The sequence below is a fragment of the Tyto alba genome, unplaced genomic scaffold (genome assembly GCF_018691265.1).
Source record: "Tyto alba isolate M040663 unplaced genomic scaffold, T.alba_DEE_v4.0 Super-Scaffold_7, whole genome shotgun sequence".
Lineage (NCBI taxonomy): Eukaryota > Metazoa > Chordata > Aves > Strigiformes > Tytonidae > Tyto > Tyto alba.
Window position 1 is genome coordinate 24,715,722 of NW_024881328.1, and position 25,335 is coordinate 24,741,056.

Here is a 25,335-nt window from a genome sequence, read left to right on the forward strand (position 1 = left end):
AGTCTGCCTACCCACCTGCTGCATACTCACTCACTGAGAACATATATATACGTGCCCTGCTTCTGCTGAGTAACTCCTAACACTCCCATTTTGCCAGTGCTCCAGGTTTACATTTTAATTGAACAGTCCAGACACTTTCACCTTACAGGCTACAAGACCCACTTTTTCTCCCAATGTACATGAAAAACCATTGCATGAACTAGCTACACTTAATGTGTTACCAGTTATCTTAGGTAAGAGATTCTCCTTATTTTCTTGAGAATACTGTCTGAAAGATTAAAGTTCATGAAATATATGTTATACAGAGTCAATGTACCGCTAACAGGTTGTTTGCACCTGACTGTGAGACAACGGTGTTCACGCTGTTACGAGGTGGTATTATATACATGCACTTTTTATATCGTAATTTGTACTCTAGTATTGATAGCAATGTTCAGCCAATTGTCCTTTATTTTCTTGAGCAATCTTCTCCCTTCCAGCATCCTGTGGATGAGGGGCCCTCTCCAAGTGTCTTGATATTTGACATTCTGCTTGAAATAATCCCATTTTGGTCATTCAACTCCATTCTTTGCTTCCAAGGCAAAAAGTACCCTTTCTATTTCCATAATTCTTCACAGAAAATTGTTGTGTTAGAATATATGTGAAGCATGATAGCACTTTAGTTCCCTCATCCTCCGCTCCAACAGAGATCTACTTCTACAAGTGATATGTAAACAGTTGTTGCTGTAAGGAGAAACTACTGTCCAGTTTTTTAAGTGACAATTTAAGGAACTCTAACAGTTCAGTCTTGCTGGAAAAAAAAAAAAAAATCATTCTTATGATTCTTTTAGTGTTGGGAAATGCTGGCTTCTAAACAAGAACTTGGTGACCTTATTTAACAAGTAGTTCATTTACAGAAATACCTGCTTCCTGAATCAGAAGCTGAGTTTCCTTTAACAACTCTGAACATTAATTACTGTGACTTCTTCTGCCAGTGGCTGCTGTAGAAAGTCGTAACAGACAGAATGTGCTTTTCTTCCAGAAATATTGAGCAGAGTTTGTTGTCATATGGTACAAAAGTTCTTCCCATTTTATTTACTGACTTGAATTAAACAAAAATGAACATCCGTGGCTGTTGTCACACAATGCGAGCCTTAGTGATGACATAAAACGATAGTTTGAGGTGTAAAGGTTTATAATACAACGCACTAAAACAAAACCAGTAAATCCTATATGCAAGCAGCGAATCAAATTTAGTCCTCTAATAACCTATGCAACCACGCTGAAGTCAGCTGAGCTGTATGGACAGCGGGGCGAGACACTGGTTTGGGGAAAGGGTTAAATTTCCAGAGCAATACCAATGACTGATTGTAGGGCTGACCAGTGCCCACTTACACCTCACCTAAAGACTGATGCAACAGTCTCTCCATACACCGAGCTCAATCTGAAGTTGGCGGACTGAGCACGACAACAGCGGGACTTGGCTCAAACGCTGTATGATGCTACTGTCGGCTCTAGTTACATTAGGACTTGGAAGAGCAATGCCTATTAATTTTTCTAGTGAGACACAGGAAAGCTGACTAAAAAAGTCATAAGGCACCATTGATTCAAACTGTTTTGTATTCTTTTTTAACACTTCATAGTGAAATAAATACTTTAATACTGATCATATTGTAAATAGCTACGAATATATGAAGCAATATATTGAATGATAAAATGCCACATTGTTCTGGAATATATCTAAGAACTTTTATAGCAAAAGATATAAATAGTAAAGTTGTTGTTAGGTGAACAAAAATACCTCTTTCTGCTTTGTTAAGCTATTTTACATACATGCCAAACATCCATTCTGAAGAGGTTTCTCTACTACAAAGAAGTGCTAAAACCCAAGCAGCCCAGGTTTCTTGGCTTGTTTACTGAGGGCCTTTTACACAGCATGTTTTAAAGTGAGACTGAAGCAAGTTTGCCAAGTCTTTGGTAGTGGTCCAGAATTTCTGGTCAGAAAACCTCGCTCAAAAGATCAAATGTAGGATATTTTGAATGATGCGGAGAGTTGACAGAACAATGTGCAGCATCTTTGTTGACTTACTCAAAGTAAAACAATCATGCTGGAAGCAGGTAAGTTACAAGAAAGGTATAGTTTCTGGAATTTTTTTTTTTTTTGACTGCATAGCTATTTGAATATTAGGAAGGATCTGGCAGGTCAAGGTACTGAAAATACTGTATTCTTAAATTCAAAATGTGGTTCCTTAGAAAGTTGTAAGTGCTTCAGTTTAAAAACTTGAATACAATAATTTATCCTTTAAGTTACTATCCTAAAAATCTTATTGGGACTTCTATTCACATAATAATATCCCAAAGAGACAGGCACTTTGTTTAAGTGATATCCATAAAATAGATATACAAATTCAGTATTGCGCTAGGCTTGATCCCGAGGTACCCCTGTCACATGGAGGTCCCACTAATACCTGTTTAAGAAACTCTTACAGCCACGATCCTGAAATTAGATGTAGATACATCCCTGCGCCTGCGCATTTAATTGCAGGTTCAAGACCATAAATAGTAACTTAAAATAGGTCATTAGATATAAAAAGGAAAAAACAGTTATCACAGCTAACAAGATTTTGTAAACAAACACTGAAAAGGCCAAATTAAATCTGATCTGGCCAAATCCATCTCTGTCTCATGCCCCTTCACTGTCAGGCAGAAAGGGGGGTCTCTGCCCCTCCATGCCCACTGACGGAGCAAGAAGCCTTACGCACAAACACTTCAGTGGGGTCCAGACTCTCTTCGGCTAAATCCCTTAGGTTGTCAAGGACTGACCTCATGCCAGCCACAGAGCATACTTGGGGTCATGTCTCCCATGCCAGAGAAATGTCTTCTTAACCTACAGGACTAGATTTTAATTTTTTCTTTTTTTTTTTTTTCTTTTTTTTAAGCAACACCCTGTGGAACATGGCTGTTGATACAGACTTGCTAGGGATCCCAAGGAGTACGCTCAAAAAACAGAGGCGAAATTTTTCAGAGCTAACCTTCAGAAGTCCAATTAATAAAGAGCTATCATTCAGCAGTATTTCAAATCCAGAATTACAATCTTCCTCTCATTTCCAAAGGCATTTTATATGTGTTTAGATCCATTTGTACAATGTACTCATACAATGAATTATTTTCTCATATATGAAATTCAAAAGCCGTTAAGCGTATTAACCAATTGTCACAATGCTAGAACACTTTACTCTCTCTTCTATTAAAGCAAGCCTTGCAGCTCTCTGCAGAGACTTCTTTCAGCAAAGTTTGAAAGGACAGGCTTCATGGTAAACTCAGAAGGCCAGAACTTCCCCCTTTTCTTGAACCAGTGCAGACAGCAAATTTTGGAGCCAATGCTCCCACCTGAACGCACAAACCCGGACCTCCTTCACTACATCAAAGGGCTTTCACTTAACACACATTTTTGACCTCAGCTGCTCTACTGTAACACAGATCAAATACAACCTCTCTGAGACTTGTGACCTAAGCCCCAGGAAGCTTTTTAAGTCAAACCCCATTATTTAATTGTACCAAAGAAACAACTGGAAAGCAGTTTGTGGAGTACTGATGTTAGCAATGCTTTATAGAAGGAGCCTGCAACTACAATAATTGCTGCATTTGCACCAAGACTACTTTCTGAGGACTCTTTGTATGTAGTCTCAGGTAAAGGGCATTAAAGTAATTCAGGACATGGATGACTGTGGGTTGGTCCACATCAGAATAGGAAAGAATTAGGTGACTAAAAGCATAAGACTTAAAACACGAGGAAAGAGGGATTAAAAAAAAAGATATTTTTATGCTGCTGAATTCTTCACTTGTGCTTTTCTTCGGAAGATTCTCCACAGATAAAAGCAAGACCAGACACACTCCATCCTCGGGGCAGGATGTGTAATCTATTATTTAAAACAAGGTTTGCTTGGCTAAGCTGAAGTGAAAAGGTTTTGGATGAACTCTTGGGTCACCATGTCGTAGGTCTATGGCTCGCAGAAGCAGATGGGCCAGGTTAGGCATGCAAAGAAGGATCCAGGGAACTCTTGGCTACACAGTTTTCCCCAGAAACTTTTTTTTTTAAAATAGATTGTACTTTATCATTCAAATAATACAGCCACTGTACCCAAAGTGAATGAAACAGCTTTGTGAATGACACAGCTTTTTTCCAGCTCTCGTTAAATTCAAAGCCAGACCTCCCGTGGAGCTCTCGAGGGGACAGGGCTGGACACGGTAAGCATGATGCACGTATGTTGTGTACGGTCCACAAATGCCTTTCATGACAGCCCGCAGTATAAGCAAATAAAGTTTATAGCTTTGAGCAACTATAGTTCATAAGCTGCATCTATTACTTCTGTAATAGAGACTGAAGTTTGTTCCAGCTGACAAGCCAAAAGTGGAAAAAAAGCAAAACAGACAACTTTCCAATGATGTGGACAGGAGAGCTGACCTGAAGGAAGTCTGAAAACAGACATCGCCCAAAGATGGGCCAGAACCCATTTCACCTTGGTATAGGTGGAAGTGGGGGGGCACCTCTTTCTTTTCGGCCAGAGCCACCTAAAAGAGAAAGAAAGATTTTTGTGTTACTCTTGGTTTCTTTTAAAGTGGGAGTTCACATCCAAGCCATTAATTCAGTAACTGGTAAAGATCTACTAATTTTCTTGCCTAGCCATTTTACTAAAAAATCTTTGTAGAGTTTCCGGTTAGTTTATTAAACAACATCAGAACTTCAAACAGTGTAAAAGAAAGTTTTTAACTAACGCTACCCCCAAATGTCTAGGAAGTATATGTATTTTAGTCCTTTGTCCTGTTCTCAAAACAGATTGACAGCTCATGTTAGCTTTACTGTTTTATGCAAACACGTAACTTCCAATGCTACTTGAAACACATGCAAATTTCAATCAAAGTGGCAAAGTGACTAAATACAGTCACATTTCAGAGCTCTTCGTGTTTTTCTCTATATAAAGATTTTCACTGCAAATTCATGAAAGGAAACACAAGAACTGCACATATTACTTTGCCTTTCTTCATGGGGGAAGAAGGCTAACAGGGCAAAGTGAAGGGTCAGAGACTAACAGGAATTTCTGCTCCAAACCAAAACCTCAGCATTTGGAAACAGGAGAGAGGGAGAAAGATCTGAGTGTACAGATGACTACAGGATAACTGTGAGCCTCCGATGTCACTGGTTGTGAAAGAAGTAAATTGATCCTTGGGTGTATCAGGCAAAATACCACTAATGAAGATAGCAAACATTTATGCTGCTGTTGAGACCTGAACTGGAACAGCATGTAACACTGATTGGAAAAGACAAAATCAAACTGAAATGTATACAGAAGCAACCCTGATGATCAGAGAGCATAGCTTGGAAGCAAAGTCTAGTACATCCTGATTTAATCAGCCCAGCAGAACAAAAGCTGAGTGGAGGATATGACTGTTGTCTTAAAAAATATTAGGGGTTTAACACACCAAGAAGGGAGGATAGCTAAATTCAAGGATGATGTTGGCACAAGAATAAATGAGTTATGCATGAATTTAGATGGGAAATGAGGAGGAAGTCCTAGGGGATTTTGTGGTTCTGGCTGCCTGTGGCAGAAGGGCTGAGTATAATGCAGAGGTGGTCTCTTATAATACACGTTCCAGCTTAAAAACCAAACAACTCTCCCCTCAAATATAAGTTTAAGAGGGCTTGTGCCTGCAAACCTGCATTTAGCTTTTTCTGTGTGGTAGGGAAAGGCGACCAGGCTGTTTGTCTGAGAAGTTTTGAAACCCCAGCATCCAGTCTCTTTCCCATCCACATTGTTTTTAGGATGATATGCTGAAATTCCAACAGCAGAGGTGGAACAAACTTACCTCTACTTTCATTTCTTGCTAGTTTACTGGGATAACTTCTGTTCATGGGTACATATGGCTCAGGAGGTGGCAAATCAGATATAGGATGAAATGAAAATCTGCTTTCCCATTCATCTGAAAAAAATCCCATGCAATTCATTCATGAGTTTTGTGACACAGCTTCAGGAGAGTAAATTGACATTAACATCATGTTTAATTCATGTTTTATATTGCAAAATGCTTACATAGCTGGGTATTGAACCAGAATCCTATTGAGTAATCAGGGAAGAAGATGCTTTCGATTAGTTTGAGAATGAAAATTCTTATTAACTTTAACTGATCACTTAGCCAATTTAACACAAAATCATAGATCAGGAAAATGGCCATAATTCCACTGAAATACGTGCTGCGTTCCCTTTCATGTATAATAGATCTGTTTTTTTAACACACACATGCATGCATATATACATGTTACTGGAAACGCATAGCGTCTCCTACTTCAGAACAGCAATTTGTTCCTGGGTATAGAATTTGCTGATATTCATACTTCACAGATATACAGAGCTCAAAAGCATCATTAAAAGCATACTGACCTATAAGCAGTGTTTTTTCTTTCTTAATTTTTATACAGGAAAATTTGGAGCCATTATGATAAAATTTATGACAGAGAAACCTGTATGTAACTAGTGGCAAAACTGGAAAAATCCATCAGCTGAAAACGGTATCTCTTGAGACTACACGCGCCCTACTGATGTACTTATTGAGTCTACAGGATTCTAAAGAATAAAGCAAGCTCTCAGTGTCTTCACTGAAATAATAGGAAATGTTTACAGAGCTCTGTTCTGCACTTGAATTTGGAGGCCCAAGGAAGAAAGTGTGGGCTATCAAACTTTGCCATTTCTTCACTCAGTTGCTTCAGGACTTTGCAACCATAACTTTCTTGTAATATTGCTATATTTTATTGCATAATGTAATGAACAGCTGAGTAAGCTTTGTCCAGCAGTCGTACATGTGGTTATTTGCTGGGATCCAGTTTTATTATGTTTACTCCCAATGGTTGCAATTAGAAACCAGTGTGTAAAGGAGCTGCAGGTTCTGAACCCTGCAAATGACTTGTGTAGAAAAAAATGTGTCTGTGATCCACCTACCTTATCTGATTGTATGAAGATGCTTCAAAAGCATGAGTTACTGGTTTATTTTCTGCTTGCTTTTTCTAACCTTACCAATGTCAGAAATACCAATTCTGGCCTCCCATAATTAGCTGAAAGATTTATCTGTCTTTTGCAAACAGAAAACAATTAAAAAGAAAAGCACAATGCATCTTTAAAACACAGCAGTCTTGGACCTCACCTCGTCAGTACACACCAGCAAAAAGAGATATACTTGGTATTTTCAGCGGAGTTCTGACAATCTCTTCCCTCAACTGTTTTTCAGCTTTTGAGTCATCATTCTGACTTCCAAAGAGTCTTAGTGTAGCTATGGTTTGAATTCGTATTACCCAGGTCTTATTTCTGAATTGTAGCAAAGCAAAGCTCAGTAAGTATGTTTCTTTTTTTTCAGTCTATTTTTCGAAGGGTTATTCTAGAGACTGTACCAGTGACTTCACAGTTCTGCTCTACGTACGGCATATTTACTCTATTCTTACTTGGCAGGGTTAATCATGACCCAACTGACAGCTCTGTTGGTCAGAAACCAAACGTCTGCACTAGAAACACAGCCTGTATCCCAAAGGTAAACAACCGGGAGGACGGCTTACCATCACCTGGGTCCTGGAAGCCGTTTCTGACAGCTGATGAAGGCGGTGGAGGTGGCGGCGGTGCTGCCGAGCCTGGCCGGTCAGGGGGAAGCGGTGGTCGTGGTCCAGCTCTCTGGGTGTCCAGCCCTGCTCGGGAGGGCAGCTGGGGAGTAGCAGGCAAAGCCCTTGAAGTGCTTCCATTCCTGCTTATGGGAGGAGGTGGTGGGAGGGGGCCTGGAGTAAGACAAGAGGCAAGCACACAAACGCTGTTTGCACCAGGGGTTATTCTGCTGGTGGTAAGCGGCTGCCTGCGTCCCACAGCCTCCCACTAACAGACCAGAGAGGGTGGGCTGGCTTGGGGCCCTCGGCCCTGAGGGGGAATGGCTCTCAGCACCCGCTTCCCCACTCTCCAGGGCTCTCTAGGGAGTTGGTGCTGATTTGAAGAGTTGAGACCAGGGGAGCAGGGCATATATAAGCATCAACACACCTCAGTGCCCATACTGCCATTTCCCTCAGCTATAGAAGCCTCTGTAGAGGTGCTGGTCCTTGAAGCCACTTTTAAACCACTCCAAATTACATGGGCCACAACAAGCAATGGTTACAGCTAGAATGCGTGGTACTGTGGAGGTCCAAACCATACCCCATTTCCCTCCCATGTACCACTGCAAGGCAAGAGGACCTGTAGCAGAAAAGCTCTGCCACCCTCGGAGGCTCTTTGTCCATAGGGATGGTCCCCTCTGGGTGTCACAGGCGGAGTCTGCGGTGGCACACAGCAGAATTCAGCCCAGGAGAGGCAGCATCAAGCAGCATGGCATCTGCTCGCTCATTCATAAACATATGTGCTGCACGCCAGGTTTATCTGGTAGTTGGAGAATATCCACCTCCTGCTAAACTGGCAACAGACCTCACACGTAGACTGGCATTCTCAGTGTCTGTGCACCTGAGTAACCAGCGTGGTGACACGACAGGTCAAATAGGAAGAAGGTACAGCCCACGTAACAGAGGGCCAGGGTTGTCCTGAGGGCAGGGGAAGGGCGCTTGCCTGGGAGAAGCCAGTAAATAAAGGCCAGAAAGCTGCTGCTGCTAGGGAGAGGTATCCATGGTTAGGACACGAGGAGAAGAAGCAGAGGGTGTGGAGGGCTATGTGTGTTCAAAGGTCTCGCTACCTCTGCCTGGCACAGTTGTGCAACTGACAATTATGTTTATTTTTATGAAATGCTTCCCTGTCATGATGAAATGTAGCTACAGGCATGCATTTTGAAAAAGAGAGCAGCAGATATTTTGTCTCTAGCAAGAAGCATTGAAATATGCTTCAAGAAATGTGCTGTACTTTGTGGGGTTTTTTCTTTTTTTTTTCCCTTCATTTTTTAAACAAATTACTTAAGTTTGCCTTCAGGGAATGGTTTCTAAGAAGCATTTAGCAACTTTCAGGATACTTCTGCACGCTCTCTCTCTCTAAACCTACCTAACCCCCATCATCTATACTGAACTGCTGCAGAACAGGAGGAGTATTTATGTTTCTAATTTATTGCTACAACTTCCTTCTACTTATTAAGCCTGCAGGAAGGTAGTGCAGATTTGCTAAAACCATCTGCCTCAGAAAAGAGCCAACCAGGAAAGCCCTGGTGGAAGCAGAGGCCATCACAGAGGAAGCTCTTGGAAGTGTCTGAATAATTGCTGACGCTCCCTGCAACTTTGATCCATGCTCCCGGTCAAACGTGACAAGATTTCTCTGATTCATTTACTGCAGGCTGCGCTGGCATTGTGCCATCCTTTGGGCTGGCAACCAGCTCCACAACGCCTGGTTTCGGGGCCAGTATCTTCTGTAGCTGCACGGCTGCTGCAGGTGCTGTGCTACAGAAGATCCAGGCTGGTTCAAGGAGCTGGAAAGCAACACGGACGGCTGTCGCCTCTGAGAGCTCCCATGACAATAATCTATCTCTGTTGACCTGGACTGGGCGGGTTTGAGATGATTCCAGATTTTAATTCCAAAGGACGAAATGGAAGGCAACTCTACGGGGCTTCCTAGAGTTGCCTTCTGTGCAACGCTTCTCCCTTTCTGATGTCACAGGGCCTGGCTGTTTGCGCCTAAACTCTCTCGTCTCCAAAGGGAGAACAAACCACCAGGTATTAAGAGAATTAAGTTACAATATGCTATTCGTAAAAGTTACGAACAACAGTTGTCACAGGGGACAAAGTATATTATGAAATAATTCAAAGGAGACAATTCTATTTTTGGTCTCATATGAAATCTGCATATGGTAAGTAACAACAGTTAGTCACGCTGTAACAACTGCCATTACATTTAACAACTGTTGGCTAGGTCTTTCATTAAAATAATTTGTATTTGGCAGTGAGTGTTCGTGTCTCTCCACACGCAGATGGTCGGGTTCTGCAAAGCTCCATTGATGAGACCGCCACCATTATTAACCCACGCTGGCTGACTCGGGAAGGCAAATGCTGTCGCCTATCAGGAGCCAGACAAACTAGTCACCGCGATGGGGAACCCCCCCCCCCCCCCCGTTTACAACCCTTTTTCCTTACAGCAACTATAACCAAAGCTGCCCAGATCTGCGAAAGCGTGCACGACCGGGCCGGCGACGCACGGCGATGCCCACAACCCCGCCGGTCCCCGCCGCAGAGCCCCTCACGCCGCGGGTACCGGGGCCGCCCCTGCGGGGTTAGGCTCCGTGGGGCACGGCCGTCGCCACCGCCAAACCTCCCCCTGCCCGTCACTTCATCCCACCCGCCCAGCCCCCGCGGGTCCCCACCGCCGCGGCTCCCTACCTGACCGGCTGGGGGGGTCTCTGACGGGCGGCGGGGGCCTCTCGCTGGGCGGGGGGGGCAGGGGTCCGGCGCGGCCCCCCCCGCCGCCGGGCGCCGAGGAGGACCCCAGCGAGATGTTCCTCTGGGGCAGCCGCGGCATCTCGTCGCTGCCGCCGGGGACGGGCGGGACGGGGGGCGGCCCCGGCCTGCTGGGGGGCGGCGGGGGCGCCGGAGCGCCGAGGGGGGGCCGGGGGGCGGAGGGCACGGGCGGCTTGCTGTTCTGCGGCGGCGGCGGGGGCAGAGCCGCCTCCCGGGCGGCCGGCGGCCTGTGCCCGGCGGGGGGCGGCGGGGGCGGCGGCTTGTCCTCCGCCGGCCGGCCCGGGGTGGGCGGCAGCGGCGGGCGGCCGGAGAAGGGGGGCGCCGCGCCGGGGCCGGGCTGCCGGAGGGACCCGGCCGGCCCCGCGCTCCGGCTGCCCGGGAACGGCGGGGGCGAGGGTCCCAGGCTGGGCTGCCGGCTCACGCCCGGCACCGGCGGCGACCCTCTGTTGTGCAGGCTGGAGGCGACGGGCCGGGGGGTGCTGGGCACCGGGGGCGGCGCGGCCTCGGGCTTGGAACCGACGTCGGGCCTCGGCGGCGGCATGCGGCTCCTCTGCGCCTCGGGAGCGGAGGTCCGCGGCCCCGCCGGCGGCCCCGGGAAGCGCGGCGGGCCGCTCGGCGGGGAGAAGGGCTTGGCGGCTGCGGAGCGGGCTCCGGGCGGCAGGGCGGGCGGGCGGCCTCCCCCGGCATCTGCGGACACAAGACGGGGCGTCAGCATCCATCGGACAGCGGCCTCGCCCAGCGGTTTCCTAACGGGCTGCCAACAGCGGGGGGCTCAGCCCCGGGCCGGAGCACGCTGCCCTTCGGGGCCTGGCGCCCGGGAGCAGCGAGCCCAGCGCCGATGGCGCCGGGGAACCCCGCCAGAGCAGCGGGTGATGTCCCGGTAATGCTTAGGAGGGACGGCTTGCCGGAGCCCGAAGGGGCCACGAGGTAACACAACTGATGCGGCCGTCACGCTGCAAGCGGTAACACGGGGACGGAAGAAAGGGTGAAGAGCAAGTACCTGATACCGACAACCTGAAGGCAAAGAAATCTTAGCTTTTAAATGGTATTTAACCACAACAGTCTGGCAAAAGGCTCTTTTCAGCCTTCTTTAGTTGCTGTTACCTAAGGATGTACTTGTGCACGTCAAGAAAAAGGCAGTCTGCCTTGCAGTTGAAGAAGTACTGTTCTGCGAGGCCGGGAACTTTTGTATTAATACAGGTTCCCAGAACAGACTGTGACATAATAGAAAATAACAGCTCCAAGAGACTGTGTTGTATGCATATGCTGAAAAATTACATTAGTCTATAAAATGTGTAAGGTTCATAACACCTACAACCTGCACTGCCCAGTTCTCCTTCAACGAGTGTGAAATCCTACATCCCTAACCTTACAAAACTCACTGGCCGCAGATCTCCTCTGTTTCTAGGGGCATGAGGCATCGGGTGGCTGTTTTGCCAGCCAGAAGAATAGAGAAGAATGGTCTGGCATGCCCCAGAGCAGCCTCCAACGGCAGTGTGCGTACCAGCCTGTGGCAAATCATGCTGTTGTGGAGCTGACGCAAATGTACTTTCAGTTTGACAAGCCGATCCTTTTTCCTGGTGCACAAGGGAGAATTAACGTGCAATACTCTTATGCTCCCCTCTGGTCCTGCACACCCGCAGCTAAGGCAGGTCCTAGTCTGCCTGACTGTACTTTGCAGGTAGCAATTCAACATTGCTGAACTAAATTCAACATTTAGTTTTTGTCAATAACTAGGAGGATGGGTGGAAAGAGGAGTCTCACTTCTCCCTCATAAAACCTAGTATTAAGAATAAAGCAAAATTCAAGCTGAAAATTACGTTTCCTAAGAGCCTAAGATATTTGAAGACTTTTTCAATCCCAGCAGGTAATTTATTGCAGTGCTATGAGGGTTTTAAGCAATGTAATTTACTTTTTCACACTGGAACTGCAAAGTCTTTCTTACCGGCATCTCGACTCGCAGCAGATCTGAGCTTTGGCATTCCTGCTTGAAAAAGGCCTCCAAGGCCAGGTGGTCCTCCACCACCACCGAAGCTGCCACCACCGCCACCACCAAAACCCCCGCTGCTGCCACCGCCACCTGCTCCAAAGCCACCGCCGCCACCTCCACCAGGTCCTTTGGGTTCTGTTGGAAAAAAAAATCCCCCATGTTAGGCAGAGAAGCAAGACTGATCCTGCAAAGTCATCTCTTTCATTAGAGCAATGCCTGTAGCTGGAGAAATACAGATGAGCTTTCCAAACACACCAGTCCTTGTTCAGGTTGGATCATCACAGCTACCACCACCGCCACTGCTGCACCACGGAAGAGGTGGTGCAATGAACACAGGCAAAGCGTTTTATTAAGCCATTACTTTCCTTGGGTCTGCTCTAGACTGGAAAGCAGAGAAACTCACAATGGAGAATTTGGAACTGAGCATGGATGGACCTCTGAGAACATCACGTTGCCTTTGTTAGCATCTTTGCAGCTGCTTCCCATTTCTTCATACCTTTGCTCTTTCATCCTTCCCTGCCACCTCTCCATAAACAAACCAAGAGACAGGGCAATCTCACGGGAAATGAGGAAGGAAGGAGGAAGACAGAGCTGTCCTTCCTCTTGGAGGTGTCCTCTGGTGATCACTTCTGGGAACGCACAGAACTCAGTCATTATTGGTGATGCTACAAGAGATCTACTTTTTTAAATAAAGCCTAGTGGGGAAAGAACTTTCTTTTCTGATTACTGTCATGTAGGTCCAGAAATGCAATGACAGGATCATTAGCTGCTATTTTTTCCAACAGGCAGGAGTTATTTTAACAGGCCCCCCTTCCTCTCCCATTTCTCTCTAATGTCACTATTTCTGCCGTGACAACACTGAGATGCTAGAAGTAAAATGAAAGTGTTTCCACAACTACAAATACAGGGAAGAGTCCTATTCAGAGCATCACTGCAAAATGAGCAGGCCGACAGGTTGGGATATCTGTGGAGACTAGCTCTCAGATGACAGGCTACACGGCTGAGGATCAATTGTTTAATTTCTTGGTATCTCAATTTCCACAACTTTGTGTGGGTAAAAATTTCACTGACTTTAAAGTAATTAAAACCTGTGGGTGAAAAGCACTTCTAATAATCCCACCCAGAAAAAAGAAGGGAGAATGTGTTTATGGGGGAATACTTCATGTCATCCTTCTCTTTTCTTAAGCATGTTAGCTCAGTTCAGCTCTGACTCACACAGGGCGTGAACCTCTGGAGAAATGCTGCTACTATGGTTGTCTTTCATCGTGATTTGTTAATTCATGTAAACAAGATAATAGGCCACATCATTTTAATCTTACTGTTTACCCCTCCTTTAATTCACTTAATGCTTTTCTCCAGCTCATTACAATAGCTAGAATGAGTAACTTTGCTTTCAGAGATGATACTCAAGTGTTTAAAAACTAGGCACCTGGCTGACTGCAGGACTGTATCTATTTTTTTTATTATTCTTATTTGGTCACCCTCCTTTGGGCACTTCCTCCTTTCCTCATCAACTTCCTATCACAGTCCAGCCTTTAATTGTATGGCCAGACCTGGACTGAGTTGTATCACATTTGCTAATCAGTCTGTAGATGTGTCTTCCTTCCCTAGGCATTAAATGCTGTTCCTCTGACACAGCAGGCCCCTGTTTCTGTTCTGTCTTCCCAATACTTTTGCTACACGGGCTTTTCCAGCCCCCTCACAGCACCTGCTGAGACGCAGAGTGAGACGCGGCAGCAGCACAGCTGGATGGAGACCTTGTCTCCATTCAGGTAAGTGGAGCTGCTGCCGTGTGCCAGGGCACCGCCGGGCAGGCCGAGCAACAGGACTCAGCCGGATAGATAACAGCCCTCAGTCACCCCAGGAGTGGCAGAACTGCACGCAGCAGTGACACACAGGTGGGGCTGTGGCTCCTGGCTCTGGTTTTGCTTTAAGTGGTACGGGGGCCATTAACAAGTCAATGGTGTCATGCCAGGGGTGCCTTAATTTTTATACTGTTTATGCAGAAGTAGAGTCTGAAATTCCAATTTATTCTCTGTGCCCTCCTCAGTCCTGACGGGGGGTTTGTTTGCCTGATCTGCTGTAGCATCTCAGCAGAGCTCCTAGTAGGATTTGCATAGTTTTCTGATTTAAGCAAATGAGAAAATGAACGGCTTTACGAGAGTAAGCAAACAAATTAACACTCGCATTTCATAAGCAGTCCTTGATTTCTCAGATGACTTAATCCATGATGAACATAATTTACTTTTACGCATGCCAACTTCTGGCACTTCATTTTACCTACTTCTCTCACGGCAATTCATGTGATGATATATGAAATAATTTTCTGCATTGAGGTATGTAGAACCATTCACGCATACAGAAATTCCAACATGCAGAATCATACTTACTGTCTAGAATCGGAGCACTTCTATCATTAGTAACAGTCTTCTTTAGCTTCTTTCCTTTGGTAATATCAGATAATAGAGCATTTCGCCCTGCTTGTTCTGACCGGCTTAGGGATGGCTTTTCAGTATTTGCCTGCAAAATAAAATTAAAAATGAGGCGGCAAAATAACCCTCAACTTCTAGCTGCAGAGTTCTGCTCAAATATGGTAGTTACTTGAGACCTCAGTTTCTGTTTTAACAGCACTAGAGTGGGTAGCATGCCATGTCTGGTTTTGTGAATGATGTTATAGGTAGCCAGCCTTGTTACTGACTGGAGGCCCCAAACACTGCTGCTATTCTAACCCACACTATTCACTGGAAATAGAACACTTTTATGTGAATTCACATTTTTCTAACTCAAGATTTAGAGTCTCTTATTTTTTAAAACCAGAGCACATCTGTGGCAAACTGCCATTTTGGAGACTGAACAAGAACAGACTACTCACATTATTTGGTTACACAAAAAGGTGGACATTCTTGAAAGTTGTCGTGAAAACTCCCAATATACAAATTCTGGATAAACCAGAAGAAAGATGGAGCTTTATGTACTGTTTTAGTTTTGATAAGAATACTTTAAACTGGCAATCACCATTTCAACAATACAGACCCAATAAAACCTTTAGATGCATGAGGTTTGCCTCAATGGTCCTCTCTTTTCAGTTTATGTTTTGGTGACACAGTTTTTCAAGGAAGAACAAAAAAAACCTCCAAAACATACACATATATACAAACACACACATGTGTATATGGTTATTTCTTCTGGGAAATGGTGGTTCCTGAAAAGCTTTCTAACTTATCAGATCAGTGTAATGGCAATTTCCTGAAAGGTCCTGAGAGTTGCCCTGGAGGGACCAAGGACAGAGTCTATATCTTGCTTTTGGTAGAAAACGAGGGAAAGATTCTTCGGAAGCACAGCCCAACCTATCTGTGTAACCAGTTTGGGTTTTGCTATGACAGTATCTGAGTACTTTACAATGGCATTTCAAGAAGCCTTTTCTTTCTCGTCAGTGAGGTGACTGACTGTCTGAAGGCAAACATGGCACAAGCTCCATTCCAGCTTAGGCTGACTTAAGTCAGGTCCCATTCTACCCACCATGCTATGCCAGCAGTGGATCCTGTGCTCTGATACCACAGGCTGACTGAGGGAACTATGCTGGCTAAGAATTATCCTTATCAAATTTAAACAGGATTGATTTTTTCCAGCTCAGGTCACGTAAGTACTAGGGTAGAACAACGGAGAAGGTGGGAGTGCATGGCTGGAGAAAGGCAAGGGGACAGCAAGATTTCAATTCCCCTGACAGACAGGCTGTTGAGGAGGCATGCCTCTCCACCCAGGATCCCTACACCAGATCAGACCACCAGTGTGGAAGGAAGAGGAGGATGGAGAGCCAGTGTGGCTGATGACATCCATATGGGCACTGGAAGGGAGTAGAAGTGATGGTCCCTCTTTTAGGATCAATCATTGACTGTAAACAAAATGTCAGATTGCCTTCCCCAAATGTCATGCATACCCTTGTCCACACCTCAATACCTCTGGACATCCCGTTCAATATACATACATAGAATGGTTTGAGTTGGAAGGGACCTTAAACATCATCTAGTTCCAACCCCACTGCCGTGGGCAGGGACCCCTTCCACCAGACCAGGCTGCTCAAAGCCCCGTCCAACCTGGCCCTGAGCCCTTCCAGGGAGGGGGCAGCCACAGCTTCTCTGGGCACCCTGTGCCACTGCCTCACCACCCTCACAGATAAAGAATTTCTTCCTTATATCGAATCTAAATCTACCCTCTTTCAGTTTAAAACCATCACCCCTTGTCCTATTACTACATTTCCTGATAGAGTCCCTTCCCATCTTTCCTGTAGGCCCCCTTTAAGTACCAGAGGGCTCCCAGGAGCCTTCTCCAGGCTGAACAACCCCAACTCTCTCAGCCTGTCCTCATAAGAGAGGTGCTCCAGCCCCTCAATCATCCTTGTGGTCTCCGCTGTACCTTCTCCAGCAGGTCCGTGTCCTTCTTATACTGGGGGCCCCAGAGCTGGACACAGCACTGCAGGTGGGGTCTCGCAAGAGCAGAGTAGAGAGGAAGAATCCCCTCCCTCGACCTGCTGGCCACACTTCTCTTGAAACAGCCCATGATAGGGTTGGCTTTCTGGGCTGTGAGTGCACATTGCTGGTTCACAGTCAGTCTTCCATCCACTAATACCCCCAAGTCCTTCTCCACAGGGCTGCTCTCAATCCACTCATTGCCCAGCCTGTATTTGTCCTTGGGATTGCCTTGACCCATGTGCAGGACCTTGCACTTGGCCTTGTTGCACTTCATGTGGTTTGCACAGGCCCACCTCTCCAGCCTGCCCAGGTCCCTCTGGATGCCATCCCTTCCCTCCAGCGTGTCGACCGCACCGCACAGCTTGGTGTCATCAGCGAACCTGCTGAGAGTGCACTCGATCCCATTGTCCACGTCGCCAGCAAAGATGTTAAATAACACTGGTCCCAACACCAGCCCCTGAGGAACACCACACATCACCGCTTTCCACCTGGACATTGAGCCATTGACCGCAACTCTTTGAGTGAGACCATCCAGCCAATTCCTTATCCACTGAGTGGTCCATCTGTCAAATCCATGTCTCTCCAATATGACAAGCATCAACAGAGTACACTGTACTTTTATGGTACTTTTGCCTCCTGTAAAACTTACCAAGGCCAGTGTTGGGGGCGGAGGGGGAGCTGGAGGGGGAGGCACGGGCATGGTGGAAGGCTGAGCTCCGTCTGGTCTTGCTAAGAAACCTGCACAGCAAAACACAGAAACACACAAGGCCCAGAGATTAATAAATCTTAATAAATAAATTTATACTCAGCTGAAAAATATCCTTGCAGCTAACACGTTTATCTGCTACATTTTCTAAATCTAAGTAGTCTGTAAAAAGCACTTCATGTTTCATTGTATGAAAACCAGCATCCTTAAATGGGGGCTCCCTATATAATCCCCATTGCCATACAAACTCACAGACATCCACTTTTGCACACATATACAACCCATGCATTGCTGTGGCAATTCAGAAAAATGCAATAATAAAACTGAACTCTGTTTAATCCAACAATCTTGTTTCTGTGGTAGTACTTCAGGATAATCCCATAGCTATACCATCAACCCTTACTTCAAGAAGGCATCATCTCTTCAAGATCATACTCAGAAAGAGATGCTGACCTTTTAAAGCCCTTACGTTTCTGGAAGATCCACTCCTCCCCCCCCCGCCCACTATTATGGGTAGGGTAGGACAGCAGAGCTCTAGGAAAGACTTATGCTTCTTCCTTTCCCCCTGCTTGCTTTGAAGACTGCAAGCTCCATCATCACCTCTGAATCCACCTTCGTCCTCTTCAGGAGCAGCACACACAGTCATGCTCTGTGCATTTTCAGGAAGGAGGACGAGCAAGCAGGCAGCCTGGCCTCTCGGCTGCTGTGGAGGGAAAAGCCTGGCTGCCGAAGCTCAGCCATCCCTGAGCTTCCCTGCCAGAGGCCAGGCTCCTGCTTTTCCCAACCCCAAACAGAACTTCCAACCGAGGGCAATCCCAGGAGGGTCACACCTGAGACGTAGAACTTCATTGCAACAAAAATATTAAATGAAAAAAAAGGAAAGGACAAGCATTGAGGAATTGTTTTCAAGTCACAAGGGCTTTTTGTGGCATTTTGGCACACCGCTCACTGGAACTGTGACTATTGGAGGCTCTGGGGCTTTTCGAACGGTGCTATGGCATTTCAGCATGGGCTTCGCTCTTGCCCATTCACCTGAGCCACCTTTAGTAACAGTGATTTGCCACTATTTATATAATATTTGCACAAGACAGGTAAACACAGTGGGAACAGGAATAAAGGTTATTCTCCAGACAACCCCAGGCAAACGGCCTAGGTCCTCAGGGCAGTTATTTACAAGAATACACAGCTCTTACTTTCTGAAGTCACTTAATTGTTTTTGATAAAACTAAGGAGAACTGTAATAGCACACTGTAATGGCGCAGTATCTGCCAAACCAACTTCATGATAGGTACAGTACCCTTTACAGTTTAAATAAGCATTAGGAAAATGTTCTGAATGGAACAAAATGGCATTTGCAGTGAGGGTTTGAGGTGAGTCATCACCTACAAAGTCTGTAACACCTCTGAGATGATACATGTGAGAAAAAAAGAATGGTTAGATGTACAGATTTATCTCATCAGATGCTTATGCTTCAAAAGAATTAAAATACAGTTATAAGCTTGCATACACGCACAAAAAAATTGCAGAGCTACCTTCCTCAGAAGAAAGCTTTTCTGAAATAAGACTTCAATGGATCTTGTCTAAAATCTTTAGGGAGGAAAGGGCTTGGAAAGCAGTCAGACACGGCACCCCTAGTTCTGGATGACTATCTAGAAAAAAACAAAGTTCAAAGCTGTGTGAGGCACTACCACCATCTCCAGTGTTTGCAGGTTTTCTTTTCCCATACTGCAGAAACTGCTTCTCTTTCTGGTGACTGCAAAAGAGCAAGCAGAGCAGAGGGGAAGCTGGCAGACGGACAGAGTGACTGACAAAGAGGAAACTGTGCGAAGCCAAGCCTATGCGGTGCTGTGCAAACACACGCATTCGCAAAGTCTTGCAAACGGACCGGCACGCTCTCATCAGTGCTCTGGTGTGTTACTGTGCATCTCACAGCATCTCCTGAGAAGCACCAGCTTCACACTCAGAAGATCTGCTTGAATCCAGTTGTATTCCTGTCTTCGGTATTTCTAGCTCTCAGTTGCATAAAATTCGGCAGAAAGCCCTATCCTTTCCAATCTGCTTATCCTAAATGCAATATTTGAGATCTGAAGCCTATTAAAAGCACCAAGACTAATGCTGCTTTGTTCTTCAGCTTCCTGTTTAAAAAAATAGTCAACAGGAAAATTATTTCTTACAGCAGACCACAACCATCCTGTTTCTTAACACAGTCTTTTCACAGCTGCAGTTGTCTCTAGCATAACTGTGCCATTAGGCTGTTTCACCAAGCTTTTAACTCCTTCAACTCATTAAAAAGAGAAAATCTGCTCTCTGCACTGCTTTGGTAAGAGGCCAAAGCAGTCTGGATAATGCACTGTAAGTTTCCTCAGCACTCCATGTGCCATGGGAAAGTTTCTGGAGCAGGCAGAATAAAGTTTGGTTTGATATCAGACTTTTAAATGAATTCCTTAAGGCAGCTCAGACCTGCATGCAGCAAGTGAGCCAGCTGGTCTATGAAGTGCTTTCTCTAAAAAGCAGTGTTTTTGCAAATGCCATAACTTGTCTACCTCCCTGTCAGTTAAGCGATTGCTTTCTGCATGCTTGTGTTGGTCTGTGCTACTTTTTTTCCTTTTAACTGGGTTGTCTTAGATCAGCTTCTTAAGGAATTGGTGGGGAGAGAGGGTAAGCAAGGTAACTAATGCTCAAAGTCTGACTTCTTGAAGGGGAAGCCACTACTTATGGACACATCCAGCCTCTCCAAAACCCTCCCTGCACACCTTATTTGCAAAGAGGTAAGAGAGAGAAAGGCACTGGGTGCCCCCTCTTTCCCTGTCCCATCTTCCAGAGGGATGACATCCTCTGATGTACCTGTCATCACCAGCTGCACAGTAGCTAGTACCTCTTCTGAAGGGCTTTCTCAACCGGTCAGGAATGGAAATGCAGCGACACACTGGTGAGCTCAGCATTTAGCTACTGCTGAACAAGCCCTGTAGCCCCCAGGGCAGTTTCCGGGGCGGTCTGGAAAATAGAATTTTGGAATCACAGGACAAGCTTCTGTAACAGGCCAAGCTCAGGCAGAGCTGGCTTGAAGTTTAACACAAGCATCCTGCAGAGTTGTTTACTCATGATGTTGCAGAGCTCACACTTCCTTTAGAAGCTGTCAGAAAAGAGATCTCATGGCACGACTTAGAAACCTGCATGCCCACACACAAAAGCATAATGCATACACGTACAGAGACAGTAAAACACCCCAGTTTGTAAAGTTTTAGCCTAAATCATACGTTCCGTCACTGTTGCACCCTTACTTTTGTCACTCTGACTCTGCTCCTGCTGCTGAGAATTTCAGAAACTCAAGCTGAAACTTTGCAGCAAGAAATGGCACCTCTATCTTTGAAACTCTAACTCACCCTTGCTGTTTGGTTGTTAGACTTTGTACAATCTATTTCTTTGTCTGACTTTGTAAGCAAAAAAAAAAGGCGCGCTCTGGTTTTTAAAATTTGATCACTATAAGGCTGTAGGAGGATTAATAATGTACTTAAGAGATGCAGAGACCTGGGGGCTTGCTGACAGAGCACAGCTCAGTGCTAGGGCTGACCCTTGGGATAAGCAGCACCTCTCCAGCTGCAGAAGCAAAACCACTGAGTCAGCACAACACTGAACTTGAATTCTGCAGCTGCTTTGTTCATCACTAATTCACAGGATTGCTGTTTTGCAGAGATGTCTTAAGATGTTAAGCATAACTCTTCAATTAGAGGAAAACTTTGATTACTGTCCTACACTTCAGCAATGGACTCGGTGCATTATTTGCTCTTGGGCAGTGGGAAAGACCTGGATTTAAGAAATGGACATTATGTTCAATTGCTAACAGCTGACACTACAAAAATACCTGAAACAGCAATCGATCCACCCAGTAATAACTTTCACCTACCAAATCTGTTAACAACTATAACACTTGGTGGTGCAGGGTGTTGAAAAGACCAAGGCTGAAGGCATACTGGCACTCTGAAACCCAGGACACACATCCTTGCAATTTTCTAGGCAGCAGTGTAAATTGTCACAGACTTTAAGAAGCTATATGGAAACGTTACACCTAGAGGAGCGCTGGTGGTGCAGCAAAAAGGATTACGGTAACGAACCCGCCCACGTACACCACAGCGTTGGTCCCTGAGCCCCCAGCACAAAGGTCTGTGTTGTCAGCCAGGGAGGAAGATTTCCAGGGCTGGCGGTAGCTGCTCTCCCGCTGCGAGGCAGGCGCCAGCAGCGCCGTGCACTCCGCCGCATCCTCCGGAGCGAGGTCCGGCCCCGGCCGGGGCCGCCATCGCTGTGAGCCCGCGAGCCCACCACAGGCCTCGCGCTCGGCCTGCCCCGCCGCCCCGGCTACCGCCCCCGCGCCAGGGCCGCAGGCCGCCGGCCACCTTCGCCAGAGCCGCGGGCACACGGCTGCTGCCGTTTGGGAAAGCCACCCCCCAGCTGTTAGCAAACGGGCTGCCCACCTAATCCCGGGTAAATCATACGATCAGAGCTGCGTCAGGAAGCTCTGATTTTTGCAAGGTGACAGGCACACCTAGCAGTCTCTCTCAGAAACGGTATTAAAGTATTAGGATGTGCAACTCATCATGAGAAAAACTAATTTCATTTAAAAATTGAGGAGAAAGTATACGTTGCATTTTGCAAAGACCCCTTGCTTTGCTCAGTAATCCATGAAGAGCAATAAGCAAAAGTGGCATGAAACTGAATTCCATGAAACACAAATTCTGGGCATTTCAGATTTAATTTGGTACTTCAGAAATCAATTCAGGAGCATTACAAATGCTAAAAAGAAATGTGACATTTAACGCGGGATGGACAGTGTGAACAATTGGACTGCAAGTGCACTGTTTGCATCTAGTCAGACATTTTGAGCTGCTTCAAGGCACCCCCTCTTAAACATATTGAGTCAGAGGCAGACAGACAGCTCACTGTGGTTAATCATTTCCTGCATGATTAATTTCCAAGCAAAAAAAAAGAGGAAGGAACAAACAACTGTAGAAATAAAATAGAATTGATAGAACTTAAGGGTGGCAATACCCAAAGTCACCAATTAAAATGCTTATTGGTCCTCTATGAAAAAGGATCTAAATTCCAAACCAGTATTGATTTGGTTCTTTCAAAATGCATTACTTCCTGCTAATGAAAGAAGGGAAAATTTTTAAAAATCTGAATTTGAGGAAATTGGGCTAGGTTACTAAATACTTTAGTAAGGTAGCTCTCAAAACAAGGACAACTAACTGTAAACACATTACAAAGTAGTTGGAAAATAATTTAAAATCAGTTTCATATAGACCACAGTATTTTTTCATGAGCTGTTTTTTAACAGAGTACAGATCTATTAAGCTGTTTTGATAAAAAAATGTTACTGTGATGTCATGAAATTTGTTTGAGTCTCCCTGCTCCCACTTTCCTTGGTGGACCTGAGTAATTAGTAAGTCTGTATGTCTCATGTTCCACCACTGTATCCTCCAAAGGCCAGCAGGTATGTCTGCGTTAAAAGCGCTGGTGTGGGAGTGCGGCAAGGTATGAATGAGAGCTTTAGAGGATACTTAAGACACTCCTCCCATGCAAAACCATGCAGGTAAATCCCATCTGAAAAAATCAGGTATTTTTCTTCTTCTGTTCTTATTAAAGTTTCTAAACATAGAAACTTATAAATAAATATACAGATAGATGGTTTGAAGCTGCTGAAGAAATCAGCAAGGGCACCAAACCAAACACAGTACAGCATGAAGCTACCTAAATATACTGAAGAGGAATTCTTGTACAGGGTGGAGAAATAATATTTAGGAGACTCTCTGGTCTCAGTCACTCACACATAGAGGAGTGAAAAGTCTGAGAGGCGCTAAAGTAACGTGATACAAGTTTTAACCGAGACACAGAGGGGCTGCTGTATAACCACCCTATACTCAGCAGGAGAGCCTGGATTTTCCTCCTCCTAATTGGGGTAAACCGTTCAAAGCTGAGGAGCTCCAGAGGAAGAAAATGACGCCTAAAATGTTACTCTCAGTATTTTTGTGTCCTTTAACATCAGTGACTCATCTTTTAAGGATGGTTTCTGCCTGAAACAACACTCCTTTTGGTGCAGGGATCACAAGGCTTTGTGGCCTGAGAAAGGACATTACTACGGTGTGAGAATGCAAATTGTCCAATGCTGTCTGGAGGAAGCTGTGGTAGCAAAAGGAGGCACTAACATTTCACCCTTAAAACCACTTGCAGAGAACTGGACAGCCAAAAGAGAGACCAACAGAGGAGAAGTTACTTTGGATGCATGAGACCCAGGGAAATTCTGGGGAGCTGCCGCTGCCACAGAGAGGAAGCCAACTTTATTTGGGACTTTTTGCATTTCAAAGAAACTCTCCACAGTACCTGAAATGAGTGGTATAAGCATGACTTTCCACCCAGGCTAAAAAATGCCACCCCTAGGCAAAATGCCATGACAGAGAAAGTGGCTGGTGGCAGCGATGCTAGAGAGCTCTTGCCTGGAACCCGAGTCAGAGTTTCTTTTCTCTTTCCACAAACAGCCCTCAGAGGGATGACGGACGATAGGTTTCATTCACAGCACATGCGTAAAGCAGGTGATGTCTATGTGGCCCCAAAATAGGACTTGGCCCACTCTGAACGACACACAGAAGCTGGCAATAACAGGAAGATCTGCCATGGGGAACCGCAGCTTTACAAACTTGGTAGTGACTGACTTGAGGGATGCAATGCCATCATGCTGCAGTTAGGGGCCAAAAACAAGAGAAGTGGAGAGCAAGAGCCTGGAGGTCCCTGGCAGGAGTGCATGGGGCAGCTGTTAGGGAAGAAGCACATGTCAAGCCAGTATCACAGTGAGCATTTTCTCAGCCCTACTTAGGCTGCAGAGAGAGGATACATTTTTCATTTTATTTTAGACATACTCTTTTCAATAAATTGCAGAGTTCTAATCTTTTACTTCTTACAAAAGCATAACCGAGCTACATGAAATGTGCAGGTGCTGGAGAACTAGTAAGTACGAGTAAGATAAATAACCACAATAGCAAACAAAGCACAACACTAGTTAGAAAAAAAATGAGAGGATGCCATGAGGTGCTTTTACATCTATGTGCATGTTATCCCAGGCACCTGTGCTCTTGCTCTGCCAACCCTACAGCACCTCCATCTTCCTTCACGCCTTGTCATGTTCATCTCCCTCCCTACCAAGCACCCTGCCAAACACAGTGACCCTGCAGGCAGCACTGGCTGCAGCTCACACTGGGCAATTCCCCAGAGTCTTAAAATCCCCTAAACACTTTTGATCTATTTCTTACCATCACAGGAAAACAGTAACAAAGGCGATTATTGTGGGGTGTCAGTGACAAGTGAACTATCAGACCACTGAGCCAGCACATGACCGCAGGGTGCCAAGAACAGTAACAGCCAGATGCACTCATGGTCCCGGGCAAGTTGCATCCAGCAAACCTCATCTGTCAAAGGCAACCAGGAGTCATATGGCAAAAATCCAGGGCTGCTGCATCTATGGAAAATTACAGCTAAGAAACAGGCCACTGTGGTGTCAGAATGTTGTTTTAATCCAAGTATTTTAAAAAACTTTTTTCTTTCTAGTGACATATTTTTCAAGATATGCAGAGGATTATAGGCAATGTCTAGCTTTGGAGGACTGTCCCCAGTCACCAATAAAGTCATTATTTGGAAGAAGGAGAAAAGCTTTTGGTCGATTTAAGCATTTGGATGTTGACTTTAGAAAAGCTGATAATGT

General features: G+C 45.5%; 1 protein-coding gene across 5 annotated transcripts in view; it reads right to left on the bottom strand.

The window, feature by feature from the left end:
• Positions 1 to 1,036: 1,036 nt before the first annotated feature.
• Positions 1,037 to 25,335, bottom strand: part of WIPF1 (WAS/WASL interacting protein family member 1) — a 55,910-nt gene continuing 31,611 nt past the window's right edge. For 4 of the 5 annotated variants that reach the window (XM_042784155.1, XM_042784153.1, XM_042784154.1 and 1 more), the window contains 7 exons: positions 17,532 to 17,620; positions 14,804 to 14,933; positions 12,369 to 12,548; positions 10,346 to 11,110; positions 7,580 to 7,792; positions 5,845 to 5,958; positions 1,037 to 4,551 (listed from right to left, as the gene is read on the bottom strand). In XM_042784155.1, coding sequence (XP_042640089.1) covers positions 4,496 to 4,551; positions 5,845 to 5,958; positions 7,580 to 7,792; positions 10,346 to 11,110; positions 12,369 to 12,548; positions 14,804 to 14,933; positions 17,532 to 17,582 — 1,509 coding nt within the window. In that variant the 5' untranslated portion in view covers positions 17,583 to 17,620 and the 3' untranslated portion in view covers positions 1,037 to 4,495. Of the gene's footprint in view, positions 4,552 to 5,844; positions 5,959 to 7,579; positions 7,793 to 10,345; positions 11,111 to 12,368; positions 12,549 to 14,803; positions 14,934 to 17,531; positions 17,621 to 19,120; positions 19,200 to 25,335 lie in introns of those variants that run through there. The other variant, XM_042784156.1, reaches the window with a different exon arrangement.